The sequence below is a fragment of the Falco cherrug genome, chromosome 8 (assembly GCF_023634085.1).
Source record: "Falco cherrug isolate bFalChe1 chromosome 8, bFalChe1.pri, whole genome shotgun sequence".
Lineage (NCBI taxonomy): Eukaryota > Metazoa > Chordata > Aves > Falconiformes > Falconidae > Falco > Falco cherrug.
In genome coordinates this window covers 34329886-34345290 of record NC_073704.1, presented here as the reverse complement: position 1 = coordinate 34345290, position 15405 = coordinate 34329886, and the positions used below count along the sequence as shown (strand labels likewise).

General features: G+C 36.1%; 1 protein-coding gene across 3 annotated transcripts in view; it reads left to right on the top strand.

Moving 5' to 3' along the window:
* DPP10 (dipeptidyl peptidase like 10) overlaps positions 1-15405 on the top strand; it is a 548242-nt gene that overhangs the window by 466490 nt on the left and 66347 nt on the right. For all 3 annotated transcript variants that reach the window (XM_055719219.1, XM_055719218.1, XM_055719220.1), the window contains exons 6-7: positions 3925-3977; positions 4077-4158. In XM_055719219.1, the coding sequence (XP_055575194.1) occupies positions 3925-3977; positions 4077-4158 (135 nt within the window). The remainder of the gene's footprint in view (positions 1-3924; positions 3978-4076; positions 4159-15405) is intronic.

Below are 15405 nucleotides of genomic sequence, written 5' to 3'. Positions count from 1 at the left end.
TTTTCTTATTTGCTAGGTACAGTACGAATAAATAGATATCTACCATAGGAATATTGTGTGAGAGAGATATACCCATTTGGCTGGTATATTTTGGAATAACTGAAAGTATTACTACAGATGCTGCAATTTTCAGTGTATTTCATATACTGTCACTTTTTATCATTCTTGCTCAGACTGAGTGCTGTTATGCCCTGTGAGAAGTCTTTTTTTGAACCTGAAAGGGGAAAGTGAAAGTGAAAGAATATAATTGGTTTATAATATAGGAATATTATTATAATTGGTTTGTAATGTAGGAAATAATATAAAGGATGTGTCAAGATCTTTGGCATGCCCAAGCATTTTGTGCTTATAACACTGCAAGGTTCTAATGTCCTCAGCTTTCCTCCGTTCCCCTGGAGCTGAGAGCCCTCAATATCCTTTAGAAATACTGCTGGTGAGGTTTTCTTGGTAGCTCTTTAGCACAAACAGTGTTCTGCTGAGGGGTGTTTCACAAATTGCCCAAGGACAGCAAACTGATTATTTCCTGGAGTATAGTACAGAATTAGCTGAGTGTATTTGGCTAAGTGTATAGGGCACATTGTTTTCCTGCATCTTGTGGGCTATGCATTGAGTTCCATGACAGTACTTATTTTTAGAAACCTTAGAAAGACAAAGACATTCCTTGAAAGGTAGAAAAGAAAGGACATGCAAGACTCAAAGCAGTATGTCATCTAAAAGTTCAGATCGTGATTGATAAGTGTGGGTTTTTTATTGTTGGCTGTTGACTGAATAATAAATTGTTATTTCAATAAGTTTTGACTGGAGCAATTTGTCTTTAAATACTTTTTTCACCTTTTTCTTTTAGGTCCTTTGTAATATAGTTCTGTAATTTTATTTTCTTCATACACAAATGCAGCTAACTTTTCCAATGTTGAACAACATCACAGGGACGTCTGTCTTCAGTTTATAAATCGATGAAAGAATGAATTGAGAAGAAATAGATGATATGCAACAGTTGTTACCTATCGCATTCCATGGCAAAAGAAAAAAAAAAATAAATTATATTGAAGGGGAGGTTTGCTGTCTGCTTGATCTAAAAAGCCATTTTTTTGTGATGTCAGATGTGGTATGTTAGGGATGAGGAGATGTGTGGTCCTAGCTACTGACAAGGCTCTAGGCAAAAGGAAGCCAAACAGATTAAGCCTATATACAAAACTACAAGAGCTTCTTAGGAACTTACTATATAAGCCAGACTTGAAAGGGAAAGATTTTCTACATCCTCTTTTTTTCGGGGTTTTTTTTGGTTGGTTTTTTTATTTTTTTTATTTTGATAATGATTGTGTTTCCGTATGTGGCTATTGCAAACAGGATGAATTTTAAAGGTATTAATACTTGTAACACAAAGATATTAATACCTTTACGTAAACATGTAGATAGAAATTTTACCATAAGGCAAGAGGAGAGTTTACACATGAAATATGAAGTAGTGTTCTTCTTATAACATATTTTCTGTTAAAGCTGTCAAAACGACTTATCAGTTTAGCATGTCTTATTAAAATACAGTCTGTCTAATAATATACTTTTAAAATACTTCTATTGTAAATACTTGTCAGCCCTCCACATGTTTTCTGTGATGTACTTTTCTCTTTTTCTGGAAGCACAAGAGACCCATTCCTCTTCACTGTAAGTGCCTATATGAGACTGTCCCCTGTAACAGCTGCTGACAAGGGCCCCTCTGCATAACCTCTGACGATGGATGCCCTGTGCAGAAACCACCATGATTTAACCATTTATGGCCCTTTGAGCTGCTATCTCTTACCTCTAAACAATGTAAGATTTATAAAAGAAAGCAGGAACTTTGAAGCTAATGGTTTGTCTTATTGTCTTACCAGCAGTACTTGAATAACTCTATCTTGATAGGCCCTCAGGCATGTCATTACCAAGTTTATTTTTCCAAGAAACACCACTGAACTTGTGACATGTAAGCAAGCAATCTCCTTCTACTATATATATAATTAGATGTATATGTATGTATAATATAGAGACATGGTAGTAGATATGTTTTTCATAGTTATTTAGAGAAAATCAATCAATTTACTTAAATATTCTTCTTCGTGCCTTTCAACCTCCTACAACAATCATAATATTATTATTTTTTTTTCTATTTCATATATGTGTGATTCTCCTTACTGAAGTGACACTTTCAATGTTAATCATCATAGACTTGGAAAATGGAAGTGTCCAGAAGGGAAATTCAAGTGTTGCACAAAGTACAAGTTCCTAATCTTACAGACCTTTGTGAGTTTCTTGCAGCATCATCCAGCAAGGATTTAGGACATGCTAAATTCTTGGGGTGTGTATGGGGAACTAATAATGGAAACAGGATCAGCAGAAAAATGTTTCAGATAGTTCTGTTACTGAATAGCCTCTAGACAAAATAACAACCTCTGAAACCATTCTGATGTGATAGTGGCAAATTCCAATGGCTCTTTTCATATGTGTTCCTCCTTTGTCTCTTCAGAGGCAATACTGAAAGTTACATGGTGCAGATAATACAAACTAAAGAGTTCCCGACACATATATCTATATCAAGGTTTCAGTTGTACAGCTGTATCTGTTTCCATCTAACTGGAACCAGCCTGACACTGTCCAGAAGTCCTTCATGTGCCAGGCAGAAATACTATCATTTTGTAGACCTGAAGCTACAGTAGGTCTAGTGGATGTCACCTTACATTTATCTCTGTCAGTAGTTTACATTAAAAAGAAGAGTTTATTTTATGAGTAATAATTAGTCACAAACATATTTTATATTCCAAGACCATCAGGTAATTTAAATTTGTAATAAAACTAATTAATACTATGGAATTATGCTATTTTCATAATGTGAGACATAGTGGTAAAGAAATGAGCTCAGTTAAAATCAATCCCCTGAGCCTGGAAGACAGTAAAATGTCAGTTATTCACATAGATGTATAGGAAAATGTTCGACTTTAGAGAAAACATGTAACAGTTTGCTTTGATTTATCAGTTTGGTGTGGTGGGACATCACATTATACACTCTGCCATGCTGTTCCCCACCATGAACCCTTTGGGTACATTAGGCCCTGATATTTTGCACCTAAATGACAATTTCATTCATTTCAGTTGACTTCAATAAAATTTTCAACGAGTAAAGACAGCAACATAAGACTGTACATTACAATTGCTTTTCTGTTCTATCCAGACAATCCTGGGGTTTCTGAGACCAGAAGTTGCTGGTAACTTCCTGATGAATTAGGAAGGCTTACTGACAAATAGCTCTTTGTTTTACCCAAAATGTTACATATGAAAAATAAACTTTCCCCAGATTTCAAAGTCAGTCAAACAAAATGAGACTGAAACATGCCTAAGGAAAGCCACACCAAACAGAGCCCCAGCAAGCGCTCAGGTTTTCTGTTCTGTTCCATGAGCCATAGCCCAAAAGTTGTTCAGGCTATACCTAGCAGGTGGTCAGGAGAATATAATACAACCCCGTGTCTGTCTGCACTTCAAGTAAAAAACTGTGACGCCTGTACAGTTGTTTTGACCATAACTTGATGAAGAAATATAGGTAAAAGTGATTTATTTTCCTAATGTATGTTCTTGGGGTTGGGGTTTTTGTTTGTTTTTTTTTTTTTTTTAAATACTTTTGTTAACAGGAGCACAGATTTTTCTGATTGGGACCCTTTCTGTGCAGTTGTACAGGTTAAGTGGCTGGTTAAATTAATAGCTCACTTTGTGTCCTTCATACAGCATTCAAACTCTGGCTCAAGTCTATTGGTTATAATTAATTCAGTAAAATCTTTCTTTCGGTAATAAAGATATTGGTGTTTACAGGGATTGAAAGACTGTGACTCTCATAATGGTAGTCTGTTTAATCCAGTATTTGTTTTTGTAATTCTCATGTTTTCTTTTTTTTTGTTACAGGTTTTTCATTATTCTTATACAGCTTCGTATGTGATTTATAACATACACACAAGGTAGGTCACATTGTTTTTTCAATATGATGTTATTGTTGGTGGTTCTATACATAAGGTGATGGCAGCGTGTTCAAGTAAAAATTTTTGCGTTTTTTCAAGGGAAGTTTGGGAGTTAAACCCTCCAGAAGTAGAGGATTCAGTTTTACAGTATGCAGCCTGGGGCGTCCAAGGACAGCAACTGGTAAGCACAGTCATTAAAAATGCTATAGTTTAATAATGTATTAATACTCCAGACAGACTGAAGTTTAAAAAAAAAAATAAATTAAAAGCCTGAGGATAACTTTTGTTATATATTTCTGCATGATGCTAGTATGGTCCTGCTATAGCTTTTAGAGGATCTATTTATTTATTCATTTTTATTAAAGACATGTAATCATGCCTTTCTAGTCTAATCCAAATAAGCAATTTGTACAATCATTGGAAGAAGCACATCTTTAATTGTACAGTTATTGAAAGAATCACATCTTCATGCAAATATGCACTCAGGTAATTTTCAGAATAACCATTTTTGTGGCTACTACTATGAGGGAAGGAAATCTGAAGGTGTAGAGAAGTTTTCAAGTACAAGATCAATGAAAACTGTGGGTAAAAGCTTAACACCCAAAAATGAATGTGATTCAATGAAAAATAGTGTTTTCATTTCAGTATGAAAATTGCTGCCAAGGTCAGTTGTGCTATGCTGAATTCATAATAATGAAACCAGAAATGCTGTGTTTCATATATTGTTTTCTACCAAAAGTTTTACCATTTTTTTATGAACATAAATCATCCATTATCATCATAACTGACCTCAATATGAGAAGAAAAAAAATTGTTTTAGAACAGCAGTGCTTTTAAACTGACTTGTGTTGCTAGTTGAAGAAGAGAGACTTATAAAAGCTCCAACTCTGAACAAGAAATTCAAATAATCCTTGTTACAATGTTCTAATAAGCTCACTAATGCCCACAAGGTATGATCCCTAAACCTCTATGAATGTCTGACTTGTTCATGCAGAGAAGCTCTAAGTTGAATGTCTGGAGAATATGCCCTGTTGCGTATAGCATTCATCAAGATGGTGGGATTGTAAAAAATGTTTCTGGTTAGAATGTATTGCATTAAGCAGGTGGAAGCAGGAAGGAAAAAGAAATTGGAACATGCTTAGTATGTTTTAATAATTAACCACATTAATTTATTTATAATGAGAGTATGGTGACAGGATTTATGTTGACAAATATGTAGGTTATTTACCAGGCAGTATTACGGAACATGGCAACCTATGTAGGTTGTAGCAGAAGGGTGATGCATTTGCAAAACTGAACAGAATTTAAAAGTATTTTAAATTAAATTTCAGTTCTTCTGATTTGTCTGTGCTATACCTCTGATTAGTAATCTCAAATACAACTAAAATCACATGTGGTGATTACTGAGAAATGATTTTTTTTTGTTTTTCTGAGATGTATCTTAAGAACAGGGGCAGACTTAGCAATTATAATCTTCAGGAAAACAGTAAATCAGAATAATGCTATCTTTTTTGCTTAGATTGCCATTCTGGAAATATGTACGAGTACTTACAGATATGGGCACAGGTGGACTGCTATTAAGTCTCAGAACTCCAAAAAAATAGGTGGTCATTTTAGATATAACCTTAATCATCCAGATTTGAAAACATGGGCATAATTCATACTTCAGTGAAGATAACATTACTCAACTTTGTTAATGTCCCTAGTAAAGTTAATGTCATGCTTTAAAAAATGTCTGCTCTACTGCAGGGCTTTATGGTGCCATATGTTCTGCAGAATTAGGAAATAATAACTTTGATTAAAACAGAAAATCTTCTGTGCACTCTGAATGATACTGAGTGTTGTCATACAGATGTACCCCTGCAATGACAGCGTGCTGAAGCCACTTCCATAAGAACTGCCAAGGAGGATGTCCTCCTGAAGCTGTTTATGTGGTAAAAGGAGGGTTTAAAGTGGCAGAAGTGCCTTGCCACATTACTGTCCCACTTCAACAGCAAGCCAGAAATGTAGAAGCAGCACAAATGAATAAAGGCTGTTGTGAATAATGGCTGTTGCTGCCCAAAGGAACAGCTGCCTCTAGCAGAAACAGGCCAGTAGAGATCATTCCAGCAGAACAGGTTAGGCAGAGGAACGACGTGCGACTGAGGATGAATTGCCGTGATTCTCAGTTATAGAATTTGTCACTGAACAAACACTTCATCGGTGAGTTTTGAATAAAGGTAGTGCAGGAAGCAGCCAGCAGTGAGGCTGGGTAGACAGCAAGTCATATAGGGAGAGGTCTAAGGTGTATGAATCTGTCAGCGGGAGCTCCGGGTAGCACCTGTCTGGGTTCAAACAAAGGTGCAGTCTCACAGATCTGTGTTACCAAACACACTAGGATTGATTTACCAAAGTCCCCTCCTAAACAATACTTATATGTCTTCCATATAATAAGGACATAGTAATAATTCATAATAAACCAAACAATCAGTGGAAGATATACTCTAAACAAAATAATCAAGTTATGGTAACCTGAGTAATCTCCAAGAGTTATTCATTACAACTGAAGAACAAGCAGGGAACAAGTTAACTTTATCTAGATAAATTTCGTCTAGAACAACCCATGACACGTACCCTGTGGCTATCACATAAACCAGGACTGTGTAGCTCGCTAAAGGGAAGAGGACTAGCGCCCTTCCAGGTGCAGTGCAGAACAGGACAGCAATACCGTGGCCATGACTGGTCAGCAAAATTAGCACAAGATGTGAAACACAAGGCACAGGTACATCTGACTGAGCTAAAGAGCCTAACTTTATGCTATAACTGTTTGGAATGTCCTGGGTTAAATCCATTAACTTGGACCAACTATTTTCAGTAGATAGACTGGAGTGTATAAGATACTCCCCAATCCTTAGTTCTGCAGAAGACCTAAGTAGCGGTGTAGCCTACACAGGAATCTTAATTCGAGTTCCTCAGATGAGGGAGAATTGTCAAGAGTTTCAAATAGATGATATAAGAAGATGAAAAGAAAAATAATAGAAATTAAACACTTGAGCAGGACAATTTGTATGCAGCCTGGAACTTCGAGGAGGGAATGTGTCTGCAGTGAAATCAAGTATACAGTAATGCTTTACATCCTTGTGAAAATCACACATCAGTCTAAGTTGTCGACTGCTATGAATAATTTCTAGGGCTCGCTAATGGGGTGGTAGGCCACATGTGGCTAGTGAGGAACAGCAGAGTTAGGTTTATGTCAGATATCAGATGACTGGACCATAGTACCATTGCTTTGAAGCTACCATGGTGGTTGCAAGTTATTTCTGTTTCTTGTTATTTACCTAGAGTAGAGGGTTTTGTGAAGATTAAGAGAAAAGCTCAGAGAAACGTCTGCTGTTTGAGTCGTGACATTTTGGTAGTGAAATTGAAAATGTTTGCTATTGTGGAGAAGAAACTTTTATCTAATGAATTAATGTGTTTTAAGGTCACATCACTGTTATTTATGAGAACTGTTTTCAAGGTCACACTCTTTAAATTGCTATCTTTTAACTGTGTTAAAACTGTGCCAGATATAACGCACCATTCTGTGTGTCTTCATATGTTAGGGAGCTGTTTATGTATTTGCTAAATATTTCTCATATTTGATTAAAATTTTGGAAGAGATCAGTTGATTATCTCTTTGCCTCACCTCTGTAGAATCCATTACCACAGCATTAAGTATTTCCAGCTTATTTCCATAAGTATTCCAGTATAAAAAACCCACCACAACTAGATGCCTAATTGGTTTCATCAACATTTTTCTGCTTCCAGTTTACTTGATTAGAGACCTCATTCAGTATGTCTGAGAAAGAATTATCCCATACCTGGTAGGAATGGTATGGGATACTTAATCCACATTTGAAAACATTGGCATAATTCATACTTCAGTGAAGATAACATTACTCAACTTTGTTAATGTCCCTAGTAAAGTTAAATGTCATGGTTTTACTCAGGAGAAAGAATCTTTGGAGGGGTTTAAAGGGCCTCTGTTGCTGAAAAACCCAGTTTTTGTCCAGTGTTCTCTCTACTTTACCTTGTGTTTTCCAGTAGTTTATAGCAAAGGTTTTCATGTTTCTGTTCTGGACCTGGCTTGTATCTGAGACAGGAGATATCCCTTTCTGTCTGGATCTGTCTATGGAGATGTATCGTAGCAGAAGCCTGAATATAAAAGTTGACCTCTGGTCCCCAGTGTAAGCAGAGTTTGCTGTGAAAGGTGCAGTGTTACCTGCAGTGCTTCTTGTGGTATGGTTAGTTCTTCTGATTAGTTCTTGGATGGATTACTTCAGGTAGCTTCCAGTAAAGTGTGGTTACATGTTGTTCAGTTTGACATAGCTTTTTCTTATAAGTTTTACACAAAGTTTCTTCTTCCTGGGTGGTAACATGTTGTTTATTTTGTATTAAGTACTTTATTTTCACTTTGTTCTATGAACATATATCCATGCTGGTCACTTTGCCTTTGCATTTGTAATAGGTATTTTATGTTATTTCTTGCATTCACCTCATTTTTCTTTTGATACATTAAGTGGTTTTGAAGGTAGCTTGAGTTATATGTTTGGATGGATCAGCATAAATAATGATCAATTGACTTATGTGTGAATGTCTATGCATAAATAAATACATAATTTAACAAAGAAGAAATCAAGAAAATATAAAGCTATCCAGAATACTAAAAAGATGATTTTGTAGAAGCTTGATGGCTGTTTTTGTCAAAATTTGATGCTCTTCAAAAAACATAGCATTATCAAATAGTAGGACTGAAGATGAGCTTTTACTACACTTTAATGTAATTTAGGTCATCATTGTGTAGAATTACCTATTATCCTGTGTACGCAAAGAACAATTTGATGACTATAGCTGAATTGTGGATTCTGGATGGTCTCATCTATTTGCAGAAAATATTTTAAGTATTAGAAAATAAGAAATTGCCCTCTTGTTCCAAAAAATGGAACAGGTTACTGCAGATAATAGGATTTTGAAGCTGAAGCTTTTACAAAAATAATGGGGGCGGGGGGAAATCTAGTGAAAAAGGACCTCGCCTTATATTAAAACTACCCAAAACCAAGCATACAAACAGAAACCCAGAAACAAAATGAACAAAATCTGCTGTAATTGCTATTAATAAATGTATCAGTTCAAGAACTCCCTATCCCTCTGCTTTGTGATCAGTAGCCATTATCCTGGTTGTCTTGTTTGGAGGTTCATTTTTGCCTTCCCTATTGCCCCACAAAAATGCAAATATCTATCAGACTGTTGAATTGCTGTATTAACATGACATTTCCTTAGTATTGCCTTCTTTTCAAAATTTTAGCATTTTTCTATGGCTTTCAAATACTGTTTGAGATAATAAACATACTGCAGCAGGAAAGTTCTTTGATGTTATAACATTTGCCAAGTACCCAGATAAGCACAAGAGTAATTTTAGCAAATGAGAAATTAGCAGGACTGTGCTAGACACACACCTTACTCAACAGATGCTTTAACAGCCATTAGCTGCTGAAAGCTTCATTTACTATTTGCTCTATCAAGGGTCAAAGTACAACTACTATAAAAACTGGTAACTATCATTTCTGTAAAATATTTGCCACGTGTTTCCTTTTTGCATAATTAATGCTGTGGATACTTGGCACCCCCTCCTGGCAAAAACACTTCCATTTGCAAATGAAGAAGAAAAGATCTTTCAGGGTTCATGAGCCAAGTAGAAGCTTAATTAATGCTAATGTAGTAAGTCCTAAATAAATATATTTAATCTGCTGTTTTGATTTTCAAAGTCTTTTGCTCTTTTGAATTGCTGTATTTTTTATGAGTAACTTAAAATCACATATGGAAATGTCAAGGCTTTATTTCATCTTTCCTTTTAATCATGATGGTAATGAGGCAAATGGCAGTAAAACTGAGAGGAAAATGTCTGCTTGAATTTATTCTGAAAACCAGAAATAAACAAGAACATTTTAATGTGACATTAACCTCAGGTATGATTTCTTATTTAAAATATATGAGGGGCTCCTTTCAGAACTTCTGTATTTCACAGCATATTTGGAGATCCTTAGTCTTGCTGAGGATGTTTCTATGAAGAAAAGGAACCTGAACAGTTGAGCATTGCTCACCTAGTTGAGTCTTTAAGGGATTTGACCATAATTCTAGCAAATGCTGAAGTCATGTCTTCCAGAAGGCAATGAGAAATTAAGGAGGGTATGTGAGCTTTTTAATTTTATCTTCCAAATATTTTTTATTACATTTCTAGATTCCAGCTGGGAAACTTACTGCATCAGAAGCTGAGGATTTGAATGAAAAAGTGAAAATATTTACAGAAAAATGCATACAAAAAGGCTCTTTTAATAGCAACTTTTGACCAACAACTAGATTGTGTATGATTTTTGCGAGGCTGTGCATTCCAGTATTTTATTCATGTTAGATGAAATGTGCTAAATTATTAGATTCTGTTATGAAGTGATATGAAACCCATTTACTAGCGTACTTCCAAAAACTTTCTGCTGTTTTATTTTTGATACAAGAACTGAGTCACTTTTATCAGAGTCACGGTGAACATGACCAATGTAATATTTTACTTCACATAAGAATTAGTTACCTAAAAGATAAAACTGTATTCCTCCTAAGCTTCTGCTACCCATTTGATTTCCTTTTGGATTTCTCCAGCTAGCATTGTAAAATGTATGTTTTTTGTCTTTCCACCTAAATAATTCAATTAAAAATTAAGTTATTAGTTTCTCTGAAGGTATTCTGCTGAACTAATTTTGATTTTCGATTATTAATTTCTAGGTGCCCACACCACTTAAATATAGATTAAGTTGGAGGAGAAGATAAGCATTAAATGTATGTTCTCTAGTTTCAAAAGTAATTCTCAATATGAAAGCAGTTTTCTCCATCTCAGAAAAGGGGAATGGAGAATGCAGCCAGAAAAAAAAAAAAAAAAGTCAGTTTTGGAAAACAGGGAAAAATACGTTTCTACATATCAAGTTTGGATATATTCAATGAAAGTTTTGTGATCTCTAGAAAGCAGAAATGGTTACAAATAGAACCAAGGCTAAGTTGAGCATAGAAGTGCTTCATCATTTTGCTTAGTGAAATGCAATGAACGTGTCCTGGTATCAAAGGTAACTTAAAAATATTAGCTATTAGGGATTAGATATTTCTAGCCCTTTGTGAGAATACCTACTTGGCTGTATCAAAAAATGTGAAGAAATAATGAGAAAATCATGTTTTATAGGAGCATTATTCTTCTACTACTGCTTTTCATGTGGAACAATAAAAGGCCCAGCAGCTTTATAGTGAACAAATTGAGAGGGGAGATGAAAGATGTTTCCTTTTCCCTTTCCCTGATTCTTATTCTATTTTCACTGCCCTAGCATGCAGCTAATATTTGAACCAGTATGTAAGCTGCGCACACAGGTAGTGCACTTTTCTCTCCAGTCTCATGCCAATAACTCTATTGTAAGCAAATATACAGGAAATGTGACGTATCATTGTGCTAGACAGCAAATTATTTTTTCATGTAGATATATGTGTTTGTGTGTGTGTATTAACGTATAATAAACACAGTCCCACAAAGGCACATGCAAACAAGCATAGACACCCACGTTTGATAAAAGCAATCATCACAACTTTTCTGCGCAGCAGCCTGCAGGGAGCGATCAAAATAGCAATACGTGCCTCTCATCTAGACTATCATGTTGTTCGACATGTGTACGTGTAACAAAGCATATCTGAATATTCACGCTTCTGTCTGTTAGCTAATATTAACTGAAAGTCCCATGGCTCATAAAATAGGACGGCTGTGCTTCTTGCGTGAAAATTGTGTAGCTTTAGGTAATGCAAAACCAAGAAAATTATACTTCAGAAGTCTAAAATTCTTAAGAAATAGCCACCCGTACAAACTAAATACACAGTAAATATGAAGAAAGGTCAAAATCTGATCGAACCTTTTGCAGAGTTGGGAAAGTTTAGATAACAATTTTTATTATGGACTGTGTTTTCGTATAACTCCAAAATCCTACCCAAAACCATTGCAGGCTTACCTGTGTCCATGGATCATATAATCACTTAGTCATTTAATATTTTTTATATGTATATGTGTGTGTGCATGTATGTGTGTGTGTATATATATATATATATATATATAAAGATGTGCTATACCACAGGATGAGGTGGAAAATTTATCTATATTGATCTTTTGGTAAAGCAATGTAATGTAAATATATAGTTATCTTATCTGTGAGGTAAGAAAAAGAGACACATTCTATTCTCTATTCCCTCCTTACCACGCAGGGAAAAGAACGGGGGAAATCTGCTATGGTAAGGCACCAAAATGTCAATTCTTCAAATTATTTAATTTGACATTTCTAATGCCTTTGTGGTTCAGGTTCTAAGTCAAAGGTTGTTTTAGCCAGTGGTAAACACAAATTTTATTTACCTTTTGTAAAATTTTTGCAGAAGACTTGCAAAATACTTCTGAGTCTTTGTGGTGGTACCAGTGCCTACAGAGTTCAGCTACGAACAAGCTGAAGGGATAAAACCACCTTGGCAGCAAAACCCCCTGAACTCTTGCTGTGTGGCAAGGTTCCTCTGGCTCTTCTATTCATAGGTTCTGTTTGCTCTATGGTAACATTTATTTTCTCCTTTGGCACATAGTGTTCATCAAAAATATAGACAGGTTTCTGTCTAGTGAAGTGACAGTGACTCCCCTTTTCAGCAGGGTTGGACCTCCTTTTCCCCTTATGATAGTTGACCTCGAAAGTTAGTTCCGTTGTTCCAGTGGTCAAGGTGGGATATCCTGGCTCAGTTTAGATCAATGGGCTCTTTACATCAGTCAACCAGAATGTTACTCATCCCATATGGGTAAAGGTGGAGTAGATGGTCCTTGTTATTATTTAAAAAAGAAAAAAAGAAGCTGTGTATACTTCATGAATGATGATGTCATGACTCCCTGTTGAATCTCTATCAGCAAGACAGCTGTGATGAGGAGAAAAAGTCCAAACAGAGTATGAGCACATAGCTTTGAACATGTTCAACACACCTGTACGCTCTTTCTATTTTAGCCAAGTCCTTCTTGAAAAAGAAAAATTAAATTCCATCATCACCAAGCTGTAAATGTCCTTGCATGGTTTTATCTTTCCTGCAGTGAGGTTATGGCTTCCCTGCTGTATTTGCACTGAAGGATGAGGGTAGATTAAACTCCCACCACACTGTGGTAAGTCTTAAGCTTTCACATCGACTCAGCCTGAGCCAGAATGTGACACGCAGAGGACTGCTTGCAGATGTGTAATTGTGCGGAGCATATATTCACTGAGTGTATATATTTGACTGCTTCAAGGTCAGGACAGCCCTGGAGAATAAGGCTTAAAAAGTCAGGTACACTGTTGATTTGTAAGAGAAAATAAAGCATTAATTGGCAGGGAGGAAAGAAGGCTGAAGGACCTAGCAATCGACTAGCAAACACAACTCTGTGGAAACAAACTGGTATTAGAAAGGTCTGTATTAAGCTGGTGGAAATGGCATTAATGAGGAAAGCAGAAACCTGTGTAGGTCAAAGTATTTTTCACTTTAGTTGAGTGCTAGGGTATGGTGAAGAAGTAATACACTAATTGTATTCATGTGCTCATATAAATGCGTTACATACGTGAGCAGGGCTTGATCAGTAGTAACTAATAGGTATTGGCCATATAGATAGTATTGCAGAACACTGCACATGTTTTCTTCACCGTTTATGGCAGGTGCCAGTGCATTTTCAGAAACAGAAGAGAGAAATTTTGTTTGGAAAGAAAGCAAACAGTTATTTTCAAGTGTTGCTTCACAGACTGAACTATCCCAAACAAATGCTGTTATAAGCGTTAGTCGGAAATTTGTCATTCCTATTTGTCTCATTCCTAATGAGATATTTTAAGGCAAATGAGCTTGTTTTGAGTGCCATGTCTGTATGAAGTGGTAAATGGCTGTGGAATCTATACAGTAGATGTCATCCACTAAAATCTGGATCATTTTATCATAAGGACATCTGGCAATTTGAACACTGTGCACAGTGGGGAGATGAAGGCACACATACCAGATGACAAGATAGGCAGGGTCAGCAATAGTAGCTGAAAGGACAAAGCTTTGTGTTAAACTCTGCTTTGGTTTCTCATGTAGAAGATGCTGAGAGGCATCCTGGATTTGAATGATGTACAAAGTTCTCAGAGATTGTCTACTACTGTAAGAATAGTAGAAAATGGAAATACAACTTTAACGCACAGCATTTTCAATTCTGTCATGGTTTTACTTTGGTCCTTGCTGTTAGGATGCTACTTGGTTACATTTTGTCAAAGAAAACATAGAAAATTCTTCCTCCAGCACCCAGTCCAGACAGTTATATTTGCCCTGTTTCCCAACATTGACTTTTTTGTTCTGGAGTAACAAGGTTGCAAATGTTTCATTTTAGCTTCTGTTACAGATTGATCCATCTGGGCATAATTGAGTGCTTGATATCAGTGTGAGATGAGCCTTTGAAATACCAGAGATAATTTTAAAAGATTTTATGGTAAAGGCAGATTATGATTTTATTATAAGTCTGTAGGACCAACCGAGGCATGTAAGAGTGACATTTATGTCCACGCTGTTCCATGCTGGTTCATTAGTCAGAAGCTATCAGTAAATGCAAAGAACAAGGAGTGTGGGTTCCTGAGCATGCACTGTTTATAGATAAGTCTGTTACTTTACATCACTTACACAGATGAAAACCAAAGGGCTGAGCAGTCCAATTCCTCAGACATTTTGCACAGTGCTGCAGCCAGCATAATTCTGCAGGCAGCTCCATGGGGAGGAGGCAGTAGATCCAGACTATCAGCTTGGAGGTGAGGGAGTCTTACTGTAATCTTCTGTGCAGTAGCAAAGATTTATAAAGTAGCTTTTTGCATAGGTCATAGTTCAGATACTATATGTGATTTTGTTTATATAACATATAGCACAATGTTTGCACCCATGAGTAAGTTATCATGGGATTAGGCAGGGTGTGAATTTAGTGAATGTCAAGACCCAGTGTCATTGAAAAGGCAGCATAATTATTAGCATGTGTCTAAACAAGAGGGCAATGCTTCCTCACTTTTATTTGAAATCAAGGACATAAACATGAGAGTTATCATGGGGTAGCTGATACTCTGTGAGTTCATGGCCTGGTTTATTTCTTGACATTAGTAACTAATCGTATAGCTGCATTATGAATGGGTCCTTGCTATTGTTTACAGTATATTTACAAACCATCTAAACAGTAATTAAATATGATAGCCTTGTAGACTGTTTGCAGTTGTTCAGAAACAGTTGTGCTAACACATTGCTGTGATGCAGTGGCACTAATTTAGACAGCAGGAAAGTGGTACTTCAGTGTTCTGTTGTTCATGCTATGTCTGGCAGCTTGATCACTGCAAAA